General features: G+C 41.8%; 1 protein-coding gene across 1 annotated transcript in view; it reads left to right on the forward strand.

Moving 5' to 3' along the window:
- The window catches only part of LOC121287759 (voltage-dependent calcium channel gamma-3 subunit), a 36470-nt gene extending 22865 nt beyond the window's left edge, over positions 1 to 13605 (forward strand). The window contains exons 2-4 of the mRNA XM_041205668.1: positions 620 to 703; positions 11975 to 12115; positions 13016 to 13605. Of these exons, the coding sequence (XP_041061602.1) occupies positions 620 to 703; positions 11975 to 12115; positions 13016 to 13533 (743 nt within the window). The 3' untranslated portion in view covers positions 13534 to 13605. The remainder of the gene's footprint in view (positions 1 to 619; positions 704 to 11974; positions 12116 to 13015) is intronic.
- The last annotated feature ends 4275 nt before the right edge of the window (positions 13606 to 17880 follow it).

The following is a 17880-nucleotide window of genomic DNA, read 5'->3' on the forward strand; positions in this document are numbered from 1 at the left end:
TACTCAGTGAACATTTACTCAGGACTAAAACACTTGGTTAATGTATTAAAATAAAGTTAGCTGAAAGGGTGCAATGGTATCCAGTAAAAGAGGGAATGAGAATGAAAAGAGGAGGAAAGAGAATTGGGAGAGGAAGAGAATGGTGGGAGGAGAAGAACAGAAGATAATGGAGGATAAGAATGGAAAGAGAAAGAATTGGGAGAGGACAGAGGAAGATCAAGAAGGAAAAGAATGATGAAAGGAGAAAAGAGGAAGAGAATGAAGACATTGAGAAAGAGGAAAGAGGAAGAGAATGGAGAGAGAATCAGATTGGGGAATGATTCTAACTAGGACCAACAAAGGTGCAGGATTTCACGCTGATATGATGATTGCATTGCCTTCAGCTCCAGATGCATTTTTGAAAGAGGCCCCTTGCACTAAGGGATCAGTGATGAGCAGTGAAGAGGTTCTCGGTGAAGTCGAGTTCTGGATGTGAAAAGCGATATTAGACTGCAATTTAATTACACTTAATTTTCTTCCACGTTGATGTATTTTGATTTTTTTCTTTTTGAAAAAATTCTCATGTATCTATTTTTATACATATTTAAGTGCTGGATTCTAAAATGTGTGTTCCAAACAGGTACCTTCAAAGGAATCTGCAAAATAATTGATCATTTTCCAGAGGATGCAGACTATGAGCAGGACACTGCGGAATATTTGCTGCGTAAGTTTCCAGAGAGAGAGAGCTTTACACAGTTTGAATGGTCTTGTTTCATTGTGTAGGGCATTTTTAAATTCAAGGCGCAAATAATCTCTCTGCATTAGTTACAAATCCAACTAATTTGTTGAACATATTTTTAAGATAGGGGCCAGTAAAGTCAGTGATGAGCAAAGGCTGCTCAGTTCAGCACTCAAATAACCCAACTCACCCAAACCAGAATAACACAACATTTTTAGCACCCCAAATGTTTTAAGATCTATTACCCTGCTCTTTAGATTATTCCAAATTTTTAGCAACCTTTAAATAAAGAAGCATGTTATTTTTTTGTTGTTACTTTTGCCTTATTTAAATATAGGTCCACTAGCTTGGCCTATGTTTAAGTAATATTCTAGCTTCACCTTGAATTACTTGTTTAATATTTACTCTGATGAGATGCCCCCCACCCCTATTTAATCTTCTTCACCATAGACTATAGATCTGCAACTTCTCTAATCTTATAGCTCACTCCCAATATATTTGGAGTTGGCTTTCCCTACATCTGTTGAATCATAAGAGTTTACAGAACAGAAAGAGGCCACTTGGACCATCATGTCATCGCTGTCCTTTGGCTGCAGCAATTAAAAACAAATTCCCACAACTCCACTCTTTCCCTTTAGCTCTGTGCCTTTTTTGCTTCAAATAATTATCTCCTCTTCTTAAAATTCAATGATTTCTACCTCAAACACATCTCTTGTAGCAAAGCATCCCATACTACAACAATGCAATTTCTAATGTAATTTCTCCCAACTTCTACACTTACTTTGAATTTACTCTACATCCTCTCTATGGTTTAATGTCCTTTCTTATAACAGGGTCTTCAAAACTCTGCATTGTCCCCCAACTGTAACTACAAGCATATACAAATTTAATATAACCTCTTTGTTCTAGTACTCCATGCCTCTACTTATGAACCACAAAATGGTATTGGCGCTTTTAATTGCACTTTCAATGAATTATGTATTCAAACCCATGAGTCTATAATCTATTGCATTCATATTCCCAATTCCTTGTTCTTTCTTCCAAAAGACACCATCTTGCATTTCTTGGCAACAATTTCCTCCTATGGACACTTTCTGCTAACCTCCTAAGTCTCCTAAAGTCTTTTACAGTTCTTGTAAAACTCCAACTTTCGTGTTAACAGAAAATTTTGTATTGCATTCTCAATGGCTAAGTCCAAATAACCTTTTTTATATTTGATAGAGTGAGAGAGAGTGTGTGATCAAATAGCGAGCAGGAGAGAGACAAAGCAGAAGTGAGTGATACAGAGAACAAAAGTGGACCCAATATTGAACCACTTCCTTCTCCATTCTAAGCAACACCAAAAACTTGAATTTATATAGCTTCTTTAACATCATAACACATCCCATGGTAATTCATAGGAACATTATAACACAAAATGCAATCCCAAACCACATAAGGAGATATTATAAAAACAAAAAAACTGCGGATGCTGGAAATCCAAAACAAAAACAGAATTACCTGGAAAAACTCAGCAGGTCTGGCAGCATCGGTGGAGAAGAAAAGAGTTGACGTTTCGAGTCCTCATGACCCTTCGACAAAAGTTCTGTCGAAGGGTCATGAGGACTCGAAACGTCAACTCTTTTCTTCTCCACCGATGCTGCCAGACCTGCTGAGTTTTTCCAGGTAATTCTGTTTTTGTTAAGGAGATATTATGACAGATAACCAAAAGCTTGGTCTAAAAGGTTGGCTTTAATTGTTTCCTGGGTTATGGTAATACTTAAGAATGAGCCAGAAATGGATTTAGACTTCTTTGCAAATATAATGAAACTCCATATGATACATTTGGATTTTCAGAAAATAGCAAAGTTCCATGTAAAGGACTTATAATTAAACTAAAACCCTGGGGACTGATTAAATTGGTTGGTTAATGAAAACAGGGCATCAAGAGAATACTGGCGAGGTATAGAGTCAGATTAAGAGAAAATTATTAGAAGATGTTCTACAGGCGTCAATGCTTGAACCTTTGTTGCTGCTTCTTTACGTAAATGATCTACACACTTAAACCAAATGTAATGCTAAATTTGTAGAAAGCATCAAAACCGTGTTAGCAGTAGAGGATGCAACTGATGATTTCAGAAGGATTTGAATCAGTTGGGCAGATAAATGGAAATTAAAAGTACGACACATTGTGTGAATATAAATGTCACCTAAATATAAAATGAATGGAGCAGAATTAACATGAAGAGACTGTGGACCGCAAGTAACAGTCAAGGGGAAAAATTTGATTGCACGTGTTTTCAGGTGTGCAGTTGTGATTCATGATTAGCATGTGCCCAGTCCCATTGAGGCAGGCAGCATGCAAACTTTATACTGTCTGCTCATTTGAATGAATTTAATATGCAACCTACGAAAGAATGCGAAGCAGATCCAGCACAATGCATGTTAGAAGTGTTCTTGTGTAAGGTTATTATGAAAAGGATTTGTTGGTGGCTTTTATTTCAGAATTTTGGTCAAGGGGATGCTTGGGAAATTTTTGGGAGATGGTACTGAGGGTGTGAGGCTTTAGGAGAAATGGAGTCTCGTAGCCCTTCACATTTAGCCCATCTGGGGTGAAGGTACTTGGGATGCCTCCGCCGTGCTTTCTCCTCCTCCTGAGGTGGTCTCAGGATGCATGGTGGCAAGGTTTGCACCCTCATGATAGCGAAGTTGTGGAAGACTTAGCAGAAAACCATGATCTTGGATACACCCTCAGTGAATGTTAAAGGGCTCACTCCAATGCACTTCAGGCAGTGGAACCATTGCTTCAGGATGTTGTTGGTTTGCTTCATGTGGCTGCATAGTTCTTGCTATAGACTCATTGCCCTTGCATGGTCAGGCAGTGGGTGTGAGTCATGAGCCATGTGTACTGAGGGTATCCCATGTCCTGAAGCAGTTATTCTCTGGTTTGTCATGGTGGCACAAAGATGGCGACAATGGCTGACTACCCCAGGATGAAGGTGTCATGGCTGCTGCCAGGATGGTGGGCAACATTTTCTGGGCATGGTCAGCCACACTGATGAGATGGTAGCCCTTACGCTTCCCACCTCTCCTGTTTACATGTGGGGCCCACAGAGTCATTTGCTTGTAGTCAATGGCTCCTTGCACTATTGGGAACCCATTATTCTGGCAAAGTAACATGCCCACTCCAACTGCTTCCCTCTGGGAAGAAAGAGGACAATGAAGTCCTAGCATACAGGGCCTCTGTCACTTCCCTGATGCAATGATGAACAGCAAACTGGGAAATGTTGGTTTCATCACTTGCTTCCACCTGGAAGGATCAGCTTCTGCAGAATCTGAGGACAACACAGACCTTGATGACCACTGGCAGGATCGTTTTCATCCTGCCATGCAGCTCTAGGCTCTGTTGAAGGAGGTGGCATAACTCAGTGACCACCTCCTTGGTGAATCGTTGGCCTCCCACACAACTTCTGGCTGAGCTGGAGCTAGGGGAATGCTTCTTGAAAACCTTTGGTGGACAGGGTTTTCTGTGGAGACCTCTCCTCCTTCTCCCTCTGTGCAGATATTCCCCTCTCTGCTGCTTGTGCTCAATCTCTCTGTCGTGTTGCAACCCAAGATAGACAGCAACTATCTCCCCATAACTCTGGCAGGCTGTGTGTTGACAGGGCAGAAAACCCTAAACTCCCTGTTAGGATGCAGCAACATTCCCTTCAAAATCCAAGTAATCACCAAAACACCTCCAAGAACACACCACAATAATTCCAAAAACTTGGTAAGATCAAAAATAAGTCAGACAAGTCACTAGCAAGTTGGTTACTGACCCTTTAAATAATGCTAGTTTTGGGTCCCGTGACCTTCAGTTGGGAATATTTAAGTCACAGGAGCAACTGGGCCTGCACAGTCCAACTTGGCAGAATGTCTGTCAAAGCATCCTGTGAGGCTGTTTGATGTCAAAAACTGCCTAGTCTGAAAGCTTCAGGTGCACACACGCACTAGGACTCTTACTGGCATGCTGTGCTATGTGGGTCCTGCCAGAAGCAGTGCAGCCCCAGTTTCAGCATCTCTGGCTTCTATAGCACTGACTCCAGCAGCACTTCGAAGCCAAATTTTTGGCCTCAATTTCTAAACAATGGAGTAGGGAATCTGAAGAAAATGGATTGTGCAAGTGCAAGAACAACTTACATTTAAGGGGATTGTGTGTAGTGCATCCAAGTTTGCTAATGTTGGAAAGCTAGGTGAGAAAGTAAGCTTTTAGGAGAACACAAAGAGGCTGCAAAGAGATATAAGGAGGTTAAAAACGTGGAAAAGACCTGGCAGATGAAAAACAACGTGGAGAATTAATAGAAAAGCAGGATATTTTTTAAATGGTGAGAGACTGGGAAATGTTGGGATTCAAAGGAACTTGGGTGCCCTTGTACATGAATCATATTAAGTTAATGTGTAGGTACAGCAAGCAATTAGAAAAGCATGTTTGCCTTCATTACAAAAAAATTGAGAGTATAACAATAAAGAAGTCTTACTGTAATATAATGCCTTGATGAGCCCACACCCAGAGTAACGTGTACTTTTGGTCTCCTTACTTAAGGAAGGATATAATTGCCTTAAAGAGAATGCAACGAATGTTCAGTAGACTGATTCCTGGGATGAGGAGAGATTAAGTAGACTAGGCTGACATTCCCTACAGTTTAGGAGAATAAGAAGTGATCTCATTACAACAAAGTTCTTAAGGGACTTGACAGGGTTCGAAGAATAATCATATTGGACTTGAACCATTGATTCGGTTTCTCTCTCCACAGATGCTGTCAGACCTGCTGAGTTTTTCCAGCACTTTCTGTTTTGATTTTGGATCTCCAGCATCCGTAGCATTTTGCTTTTATTGACAGGGTAATTTTTTTTTTACTCATTCATGGGATATGGCATTGCTGGCTAATTGCCCTTGAGAAGGTGGTGGTGAGCTGCCTTCTTTAACTGCTGCAGTCCATGTGGTATAGGTACACCCAGTGCTGTTAGGGAGGGAGTTCCAGGATTTTGACCCAACGACAGTGAAGGAATGGCGATATATTTCCAAATCAGGACAGTGAGTGGCTTGGAGGGGAAATTCCAGGTGGTGGTGTTCCCATGTGTTTGCTGCTCTTGTCCTTGTGGTCGTGGGTTTGGAAGGTGCTGTCTAAGGAGTGAGTGGCTGCAGTGCATCTTGTAGATGGTATACACTGCTGCCACTGTGCATCGGTGGTGGAGGAAGTGAATGTTTGTGGATGCGGTGCCAATCAAGTGGGCTGCTTTGTCCTGGATGATTTCAAGCTTCTTGAGTGTTTTTGGAGCTGCACTCACCTAGGCAAGTGGAGACCATTCCATCACACACCTGGCTTGTGCCTTGTAGATAGTGGACAGGCTTTGGGGAGTAAGGTGGTGAGTTACTCGCCTTACAATTCCTAGGCTCTGACTTGCTCTTTTAGACACAGTATTTATGTGGCTAGTCCAGTTCAGTTTCTGGTCAATGGTAACCCCCAGGATGTTGTTAGTGGGAGATTCAGTGATGGTAATGCCATTGAATGTCAAGGGGCAATGTTGGAGATGGTCACTGCCTAGCACTTCTGCGGCACAAACTTAATAGCCGCTTGTCAGCCCAAGCCTGGATATTGTCCAAGTCTTACTGCGTTTGGACATGGACTGCTTCAGTATCTGAGGAGTCGCAAATGGTGCTGAACATTGTGCAATCATCAGTGAACACCCCACTTCTGACCTTAGGATGGAAGGTCATTGTTGAAGCAGTTGAAGATGGTTGGACCTAGGCCACTACCCTGAGGAGCTCCTGCAGTGATGTCCTGGAACTGAGATGATTAACAACTACAACCATCTTCCTTTGTGCTAGGTATGACTCCAACTAGCAGAGAGTTTTCCCCAGATTCCCATCAACTACAGTTTTTCTAGGGCTCCTTGATACCACACTCAGTAAAATGCGGCTTGATGTCAAGGGCCGTCACTCTCATCTCACCTCTGGAGATCAGCTCTTTTGTCCATGTTTGAACCAAGGCTGTAATGAGGTCAGGAGCTGTGTGACACTGGTGGAACCCAAACTGTGCATCAATGAGCAGGTTATTGCTAAGCAAGTGCCGCTTGATAGCACTGTTGATGACCCCCTTCCATCACTTTACTGATGATCAAGATTAGACTGATGGGCATTAATTGGCTGGGTTGGATTTGTCCTGCCTTTTGCTTTCAGGGGTTACCTGGGCAACTCTCCACATTGACAGGTGGATGCCAGTGTTGTAGCTGTACTTGAACAACTTGGCTAGCGGTGCAGCAAGTTCTGGAGCACAAGTCTTACGTACTATTGCCAGAAGATTGTCAGGGCCCATAGCCTTTGCAGTATCCAGTGCCTTCAGCTGTTTCTTGATATCACATGGATTGAACTGAATTGGCTGAAGACTGGCATATATGATGCTGAGGACCTCCGGGGGAGGCCGAGATGGATCATCCAATTGACACTTCTGGCTGAAGACTGTTGCAAATGCTTCAACTTTATCTTTTGCACTGATGTGCTGGGCTGCCCCATCATTGAGGATGGGGATATTTGTGGAGCCTCCTCCTCCAGTGTGTTGTTTAATTGTCCACCATCATTAACGACTGGATATTGGGAGAATGTTCCCTGGCTGGGAGGTGAAGAACATGGGGTCACAGTTTCAGAAAAAGGGATTGACCATTTAGGACTGAGATGGGGAGTTTCTTCACTCAAAGTGTTGTGAATCTTTGGAGTTCTCTGCCTCAGAGAGCTATACTTGCTCAGCCTTTAAGTATATTCAAAACAGAGATTGATAGGTTCTTGGGATCTAAGGCACTTGAGGGGAAGGGGATAATTTGGGAAGGTGCAGTTCAGCCTTGATTTTACTGAATAACAGAGCAGGCTCAAAGAGCTGAATGGTCTCCTCCTGCTCATATTTTGCATGTTCTTATTCTGTCCTTCATCCAGTCTTCTCCATATTATAGATTAAAAGTGTTGAATTTTTCCTGAACTAAATTTTTTTTTAAATAATACATTTCAGTTCATTTATTTAATTCAACCCTCATTCCTTTGAAGTTTTCCTTTTTAAAAGTCATAAGCTTTGAAATTACATTACATGAAAATGACTGTAAAAAAGCTTCATGAGTTTTCATTAAAATCCTTTGTCTGCTATTTTAACAGAGACAGTGATTGATTGATCTGTTTATTTCAAATTCCTATGGCAATCTTCATACAGTGTCACTTCAAGGCCATATATTCCTGTTTTGGTGCTGATTGACAGACTATCTTAAAATTGATCATACTATGCTCACTAGTCCCCAGAGATTCCATTTCCTCTAAATTATGGATACTGTCTTTTTCATTTCCTCTTCTTTGTGTTGTACTGAGATGACACCATCCATAATCAGGGCTCTAGTTGAGGGTCAGCCTTCATCAGCTCAGTGTCTCTGCCACCTTCTCGAGTCCATCTCCAACATCATGTCCTGCATGAGTGAAAAGTTTCTCAAGCTTAGGATTGGCAAGATTGAAGACACCTTATTTGGACATTGGAAAAAACACCTCCAACTTTGACACCTGACTTATCACTCAACCCAACTGATCAACCAGTCTGACTTGGACATTGACAACCAAAGTTTTCTGTTTTTGACACTAAGCTAAGCTTTAAATATGATATCTGGTTCCACACCAAGGCTCCAATTTTCACTTCCACATTGCCCCTCTCTTACCACACTTCCTAAAAGCCTCATCTGTGCCACTTTCTCCTATAGGATCTACTACTCCAATGTTCTCCTCGCTAATCTCCCAAGCTCCACTCTATGTAAACCACAACTTCTTCACACTTCCACTGCTTGCATTCTATCCCCCACTAAACCCAGCTTTCCATCCCCTCCAACTCAATTTCTAATACATTTGATTCAAAATCTTTGTGCTTCTCTTAAAAAAAATCTCTTCATGGTCTTGTTTCTCTCTACCTTGCAACTTCCTAAAGCCCTATGTGATAGTTTTTGCCCTCAACTTTGGTCTCCTCTGCTTTTCTGTTTCCTCTGCTCAAAGCATTGATGGCTAAGCCTTCAGTCAACCTTCCCATAATCAGGAACACTCTCCCTTAACCAGTCATCTTGCAACCTCCCTTCCTCTCCAAAGCTTCCTCAGAACCTTCTGCTTTAATCATGTTTTTGGTCATTTCTCCTAAGTTTTTTATCAATGTAGACCATTCAGTGGTATATTTTTTGCTATTGAAATAGATAATCATGGGTTCAAGCTCCACTCCAGAATCTGAGTGCATGATTCAGGCATTTTAGTGCAGTACTGCAAGAGCACTACATTGTAAGTGGCGCAATCTTTGGATGGAATGTTAAGCTGAGGCCCCATCTGCTTTCTCAGATGGATATAAATGATCCCATGGTGCTATTGTAAGAAGAGCAGGGAGTTCTCCCTCAATGAACAGCGCCATTACAGATTAACTTGTTATCCATCTCATTATTGTTTATGGGACCTTGCTGTACACAAAATGACTGCTACACTTTTGCCTAAAAAGCAACTGTGACTGTACTTCAAAACTAATTCATTGGCGATACAACACTTTCAGTTAGCCTGAGGACATGAATAGCACTATAAGATTGCAAGTTCCTTCTTTCTCTTTGGGGAGTGTGAAATGCTTTGGTGCTTTATTGTGCTTAAAGATCAGTATATTCAATCTGAGATTGATAGATTCTTGGAATCTAAGGGAATCAGGGATCAGGAGGGAAAGTGAAGTTGAGGTCAAGGATCAGCCTCATCCTGCTGAATGGTAGAGCAAGTTCATGGTGCTGTATGGCCAACTTCTGTTCCTATTTCTTTTTTATTCGCTCGTAGGAAGTGGGCATTGCTGGCTAGGCCAGCATTTATTGTCCATCCCTAATTGCCCTTGTTCAGAGGGCATTTTTAAGAGTTAACCACATTGCCACATTATGTTCTTATAATTGCATATTTTGCTAAAATTGTGGAACTAGGTCCAAGTACAAGTTGTCAGTTGGACCCTTAACATATTTTGTCATTACTATTTGATTCTGATGTCCCTCTCCTATTAGGCACATGGGTCCTGAGGCAGTTGTAGTGCAGAGAAGAGCAAGACCACGGAGAGTTTTTTTAGATAAGAACAAAGATTTTAAATTGATTGCATTAGGAATTGGATTGGTGAGGCCAGAGGCAGTAAAGTGATGGAAGGGGGTCATCAACAGTCATCAAGCGGCACTTACTAAGCAATAACCTGTTCACTGTCACGCAGTTTGGATCCTGCCAGGGCCACTCAGCTCTGACCTCGTTACAGCCTTCGTTCAAACATGGACAAAAAAGCTGAATGCCAGAAGTGAGGTGAGAGTGACTGCCCTTGACACCAAGCCGCATTTTATCGAATGTGGCATCAAGGAGCCCTAACAAAACTGGAATCAATAGGAATCTGGGAGAAAACTCTCCACAGGTTGGTGTCATACCTAGCACAAAAGAAGATGGTTGTGGTTGTCAGAGATCATTCATCTCAGTTCCAGAACATCACTGCAGGAGCTCCTCAGCCTAATGTCCTCGGCCCAACCATCTTCAGCTGCTTCATCAATGACCTTCCTTCCAACATAAGGTCAGAAGTGGGGATGTTTGCTGAAGATTGCACGATGTTCAGCACCATTGGCAACTCCTCATATACTGAAGCAGTCCATGTCCAAATGCAACGAGACCTGGACAACATCCAGGCTTGGGCTGACAAGTGGCAAGTAACATTTGTGCCACACAAGTGCCAGGCAATGACCATCTCCAACAAGACAGAATCTAACCATCACCCCTTGATGTTCAATGACATTACCATCACTGAATTCCCCAATATCAACATCCTGGGGGTTACCATTGACCAGAAACTCAACTGGACTAGCCATATAAATACTGTGGCTACAAAAGTAGGTCAGAGGCCAGGAATCCTGTGACGAGTAACTCACCTCCTGACTCCCCAAAGCCTGTCCATCATCTACAAGGCACAAGTCAGGAGTGTGATGGAATACTCCCCACTTGCCTGGATGAGTGCAGCTCCCACAACACTTAAGAAACTTGACACTACACTATCCAGGACAGATCAGCCAGCTTGATTGGCACCACATGCACAAACATTCACTCCCTCCACCGATGCACAGTAGCAGCAGTGTGTACCATCTACAAGATGCACTGCAGGAATTCACCAAGGCTCCTTAGGTAGCACCTTCCAAACCCACAATCACTACCATCTAGAAGGACAAGGGCAGCAGATAGATAGGAACATCACCACCTGGAAGTTCCCCTCCAAGTCACTCACCATCTTGACTTGGAAATATATCGTCGTTCCTTCACTGTCGCTGGGTCAAAATCCTGGAACTCCCTTCCTAACAGCACTGTGGGTACCTACACCACATGGACTGCAATGGTTCAAGAAGGCAGCTCACCACCACCTTTTCAAGGGTGACTAGGGATGGGCAATAAATGCTGGCCCAACTAGCAAAGCCCACATCCCATGAATGAATAAAAATAAATAGGGAGATGAGATTGGATTGGGATAGAGCTCAGGCAACAGTGACAATTGGCAAGTTGTAGTTTAAGTAGAATGGAGCTTGGGAGGTTAGTTAGGGGTTGTTGAGCCTGTAGGAAAAGACAGTGTAGATGAAGATTTTAGGATCAAAAGGGTGAGGGAGGGGCAGAGGTAAGCAATGTGGAGGTGAAATAGATGAAATCGCCCATTATAACATTATTTCCAAATATCTTTCTTACCTCCTCAGATGTTTGTTGTCATTCATCTTAATCTGCCAGACGGTGTGTAGTAGACTCCCAATTGTAACCCTACGCACATGTTTATTAACCCAAGCCACACTACTTCATTTTATGGTAAATTCACCAATCGCACATGAATGTGTGGGAAGCTGTATTCTGAAGGGAGTGCAGAAGGCCAGAAATTCTGGCCTCTGGCCCACAATCCCTTCAAACACAGCTCCATATTGAGAGCGTGAGATTGGTGAATTTATTCCTTCGTGTTATTGGTGACACGTCAAATCAGCTTCCTCAACTTCCAAAGAATTGTAAACATAATTGGCTGTCCTTCCTGCTATGAACTGCATCATAAAATAAATGCGGTAATAGAACATTTTCCACCATCATCACTACCACTCCCCACCTTTAATTGCATGTTTGATCACTAACTTGTATTTGTCCCACAATCTGACCACATTAATGATGGTATGCAGCCCCACGGCACTTCTTACTCTGACTCCTCATTCTCCCTGCAGGAATCGTCAGGGCTTCCAGTATATTCCCGATACTGAGTGTGGGATTACTGTTTCTTGGAGGTGTCTGTGTTGCAGCTGGTGAATTCTACAAGAGCAAACACAATGTTGTCCTCAGTTCTGGGATTTTTTTTGTAGCAGCAGGTTTGTCATTTTTAAATGGATTTAAATGGATAAATTAAATTTCCTGACTTTCAACCAATGCTTCCCATTCAACTTTGACTCTAAACTTTACAGCCATTTGTTTACCATAAACAATTCAAATCAAAAGTGGACTGGGTGGGGCAGTGGGTCAGCTACTGTTCTTTCAACACTGGGACTGGATCAGTCCTTTCATCACAACTTCTTTTATATTCTACAACCCTATTTATAAAATCCAGATGCTGTTGGTCTGTGCCTCCAGCTATCTTCATTTTCAGGGGATGATGTATTTGATTCACTCTCTGTTCATCCAGAGTGCCTTTTCATTGAATGTAGAAGTTCAACCCTTCACTAGCCCAACTCCCACTTACTCCATCTAACTCTCTACCCACCCCTCATTCCTAAACTAGGTAATATCTGCCTTTCTGTTACACTCCACTCAACAATCGGGATGTTGTGGATTCAATTCCCACTTCAGGGAATTCAGCACATAGTCTAGGCTGATACTCCGGTGCAGGGCTGTAAGAGTATCTTGCACTTATGGAGGTGCCATCTTCGAACGATTCTGCAGCACTAGTTTGAGGAACAAGAAATTCTCCCAGTGTCCTGACCAATTAATCCCTCTACCAATACACACACACACACACAAATCTGGTCATTATCTAATTGTTTTTGTGGGATCTTGTGTTTCTTACATGTTGCAATAGTAACTCACCTGTAATGGACTGTAGAGCGTTTTGGGACCTCCTGCAGCCGCGAAAGGCGCTGTAAAAAGGCAAAGTCTTTCTTTCCTAATCCACCCTAACATTGTTTTGGTTGCACTGTATTTTATGGCTCTCTTGATACTATCAAAGTTGCATCGCACCCAGTAATCATGACGCTGTCCTCTTCCCCTCTTCTCAGGTTTAAGCAACATAATAGGAATTATTGTGTACATATCGGCTAATGCCGGAGACCCTGGACAAAGCGATTCTAAAAAGAACAATTATTCTTACGGATGGTCCTTCTACTTTGGGGCTCTGTCGTTCATCATCGCTGAGACGGTGGGAGTGTTAGCAGTGCACATGTACATTGACAAACACCGACAGCTGAGGATGAAGTCCCGCACCGATGTCCTGAAGAAATCGACTCTTGCCCGAATTCCCAGCTACAGATATCGGTTCAGGCGAAGGTCGAGTTCACGTTCCACAGAACCTCGGTCCAGGGACCCATCTCCAGTCGGGGGTAAGGCCTACACTGTGCCGCCGTCAAATGAGATATCAATGTACACGCTGTCCAGGGACCCTTCAAAAGCAGTTGTCGCAACTAATCTCGCTTCCGAACGGGATCCCAAGTTCCTGCAGGTTCGCAACTGCATTCCCAAAGACTCGAAGGAAACTCTTCATGCAAACCCGGCCAACAGGCGCACCACTCCCGTCTGACACCCAACCACTCTTGGTTTGACCAGCTATGAGTAGCGTCTCAATGCCTCCCTGTGCGCGTGTGCAGCGACTGTCCAGAGCGGGCCAAGCTCCCGGAAGGAAAGACTCTCTTCAAGGAGGAGATCTGGCTCTTTGGGCAGGATTTTGTCTGCAGAGACCGGGCCGCTGTGTCTGGTTGGTAACATTTCGACGTGAAATCGGAGGCAAATTTCGGTGCCTGAGATTAGATGATCCTCGGGAAGTGTTTAGTGTCATAAAATATTTTCTACTTAAGACCAACTGAAAATTTCTCCTGTTCAATTATCGCCTGGACACTACCGATAAAATCGCGCCATTTTTCTCTGCATGTGTCTTCTGAACTCTCCTTTTCACTGACAGCCTTCCCATTATAACAGACTACTTAGTTTTTATAAGAGGAGCATTGGTTCAATTCTAGCATTTTAATGCCTTCATATTTTATTAACATTCTGAATAAAATAAACGCAGTTCAAATTAAATAGTTTAGCTGCCAAAAGCACAAAATTAGAAAATGAACCTCGGTGATTTATGTAAAAATTCAACAGCAGAAATAAACGCACAAGGACATTCAAAATTTGTCGTTTCTTATTTATCTGAGATTTTGTTCAGATACTTTCAACCTGCCAGGAAAAGTCGGTGAGTAACGAGGACTCGTTTATCAGCGTTTAATATAAGTACCGATTTGCTCCAACGCGCGTCACGTTTTTGAGGTGGACAGAAAAAAACGGCTATAAATTTGATCGAGATGGGGTTCCAGAAGGCATTTGATAAAGTATCATAAAAGGTAATCATTGACCTGGTGGGACAGCAGGCAGAGAGTGGGGATAATGGGCAGACACTTTAAATAGCAGAATGTGACTGCTATCCCACTAGGCCCTCAAATGTGTTAAGGCCCTCAACTGTACATTAATGACTTAAAGATGATGGGATAGAAAGCCACAGATTCAAGTTTGTCAATGGTATAAACATATCCAGCAGTCTGGATAGAAGCATAAAAGTACAAAGAGATGGTGATAGATAAAGCAAACAGCAAAATTGTAGCAAACGGATTTCAGTGTAGATAAACCTGATGTCATCCACTTTGGATCCAAAAAGATTAGAACAGGGTACTTTCTAAATGGTGAAAAACTACCAACTGTGGACAACCAAAGATCATGAAAATGTCATGGACAGGTAGAGAAACAAATCAAAATGTTTAATGGAATGTTGGCCTTAATGTCTACAGGACTAGAATAGAAGGGCTTAAAGACAAGTTACAGCTATACAAAGCCCTGACTAGACCACACTGAGAGGATGTGAGTAGTTCAGAGAACTATATCCTAGGAAGGATATATTAATGTTGGAGGGATAGTTTACCAAAATGATACCTGGACTCCAAACATTAAATTGAGGAGAGATTACACAAACTATGGTTGTATTCTTTGGAATTTAGAAGCTTAAGTGGTTTGATAGAAGTTTTCAAGATATCAAGGGGAACTGATAGTTTCTTTCCAGATACCCTATTTCCATTGACTGGTAAGTCTAGTGCAATAATATAAATGCACAAAGCACGGTAAATAAGCATAGCAAGCTGCCGGTGCAAATAGGCTTATGGGACACTGTTGATGTAGCAATAACAGAGCTGGCCTAAAATTGGGTAGGACTAGGTACTAAAAGTTCCTGGCTACAAGGACTTCAGGAAAAATAGGCAAGGAACAAAAGAAGGAGTGGTGGAAGTATTGATTAAGAAGAATATGACAGTGTTGAAGAGAGGACAGGTTTCAAGGTCAGGATCTATTTTTTCGGAGTTAAGAAACAATAGGAGTACCATTACACTACTGGGTGTATTCTATAGTCCAACTAATGTGAAAGGCATAGAGGAGTAAATTTGCTGGGAAATTAGAGAGAGGTGCCAGTAGTGATAATAAGGAGGGATTTTAGCTATCCTAACATAGACTGGGAAAATAATAGCCTGAAGAAGAGTCATACAGACTCGAAACGTCAGCTCTGTTTTTCTCTCCATAGATGCTGTCATACCTGCTGAGTTTTTCCAGCATTTTCAGTTTTTTGCTTTTATCCAAGGAAAGAGGCATTGCTGAATCTGGTTCTGGAGAAAGAGGTGGGCCAAGTGGATCAAGAATCACAAGGTGAACATTTAGGGGACAGTGATCATGGTATCATAAAGTTTAGATTAGCTATGGAAAATGATAAGGACCAATCTACTAGAGTAAAAATAATTAATTGGAGGGGGATCAGTGGGTTGAGAATGGTCAGAGCTAAATAGGAATGAAAGATTAGCAGGCAAAACTATAACTGAACAATGGACTGCCTTTAGAAAGGAGGTGGTACAATCAAGGTGCATCCTCACAAGGAGGAGAGCAAACACAAGCAAAGCTGGAGCTCCCTGGATGAAAAAAAGATAGAGGAAGCAGAAAAAAATGTGTATGAAGATGTCAAGTTATAAAAAAATGAGAACAAAGCTGAATAAAGAAAGTTCAGAGGTGAAGCAATAAAAGAAATACAAGTAGAAAGTATGTGTAGAGAATAGCAACTATTTTTAAAGGGATTTTAAAAATCTTCTGTGGTATTTAATTCTAAAATGATAGTAAGAGGAGTGGTGGGACTAAGGGGATTTATGCATGAAGGCATAGGGTATGGCTGAGGTATTAAATGAATACTTTGAATCTGTCTTCACCAAGGATGAAGATAATGCCAAAGTCATAGTGAAAGAGCAGGTAGTTGAGATAACTGAATGGTCTGAAAATTAATAAAGGGGAGATATTAGAGAGTCTGGCTGTACTTAAAGTTGATAAGTCAACTGGACCAGATGGGATGCATCCAAGGATGCTGAAAGAAGGAAGGGTGAAAATTGTGGAGGTATTGGCCATAATCTTCCAATCCTCCTCAGATACAGGAGTGGTGTCAAAGGACTGCTGAATTGCAAATGCTGCACCCCTGTTTAAAAAACAGGTAAGGATAAACCCAACTACTGCAGGCCATTCAATTTAACCATGATGGTGGGACATCTTTTAGAAATAATGATCTGGCATATAATTTACAGCCAATTGGACAAATTAATTAAGGAAAGCCAGCATGGATTTGTTAAAGGCAATTCATGTTGAACAATTTTTTTTTTTGATGATGTAACAGAGAGGGTTAATTTGGATAATTTGGTGATATGGTCTATATGGACTTCCAAAATGTGTTTGAAAAAGTGCCACATAATAAGCTTGCCAGCAAAGTTGAAGCCCGTGGAATAAAGGGACAGTGCAACATGGATATGAAATTGGCTGAGTAACAGGAAACAGAGACTAGTGGAGATTAGAATTTAAAATTGCAATTAATATCAGGAGCAATAAAACAATACTTTCCAGTTATGATTTGCAAGTGGCAAATCAGGAATTGGTCAGACCTCTCAGAGCCTAGACTAGCAGATTAGTTGAAGCATCAGGATTAGGCTGATTTAAGAAAGTTTCACCAGTTTTCACAAGAAAGGATCACAGAAATATATAATCTTATAAACACAACAATTAAGGCAATGGGCTAGGCCTTGAATAGCTTCTTATCACAGTTCTATAACTAAGCTGAGTATTGTAGGAAAAATTGGTGACATAATATTGAGTGCTAATGTGCAATAGTTGCAGACATTAAGAGGATTAGGAGAAGCTCTGTACAAAGTCTAATGTCAGTGCGAATAAACTTGAGGTATGCATGTACAGTGAAGTAATTCACTTTGTACAATCCATGATTCATATGTGGTCAAAAACAGGAAAGGAATTTCAGATGATAAGAAACCCTCAGTAAACATCTCCACTGACTTACATGAGAAGCAGACTGTCAGGAACATTCCCAGAGTTTATGGAGATTACAGTATTTATCAAGTGTACAGTATAACACTCAGAGAACACTTGACTCATTTGTGGGACGATGAGCTTATCTTACCAAGAAAGGTTGAACTTGTCGGGTTTATACCCATTGGGGTTTAGAAGAATGAGGGATGACCTTATTGAAAAATATAAGATCCTGAGGGGACTTAATAGGGTGGATACTAGGAGAATATTTCCCCTTGTAGGAGAGACTAGAACTAGGGGATGGAAATATAAGTCTCCCATTCAAGATGGAGATGAGGAGAAATTTTTCTCTCAGAGGGTCTTGGATCTCTTCCCTGGAAAGCAGTGGAAGCTGGATCATTGAATTATTCAAGGCTGTGTTGGACAGATTTTAAGAAACAAGTGAGTAAAGGGTTATGGGTGCAAACAGGAAGGTGGAATTGAGACCACAATCAGATCAGCCATGATCTTATCAAATGGCAGAGCAGGCCTGAAGGGCCAAATAGCCTACTCCTGTTCC

Source organism: Carcharodon carcharias, chromosome 15 (assembly GCF_017639515.1).
Source record: "Carcharodon carcharias isolate sCarCar2 chromosome 15, sCarCar2.pri, whole genome shotgun sequence".
Classification (NCBI taxonomy): Eukaryota; Metazoa; Chordata; class Chondrichthyes; order Lamniformes; family Lamnidae; genus Carcharodon; species Carcharodon carcharias.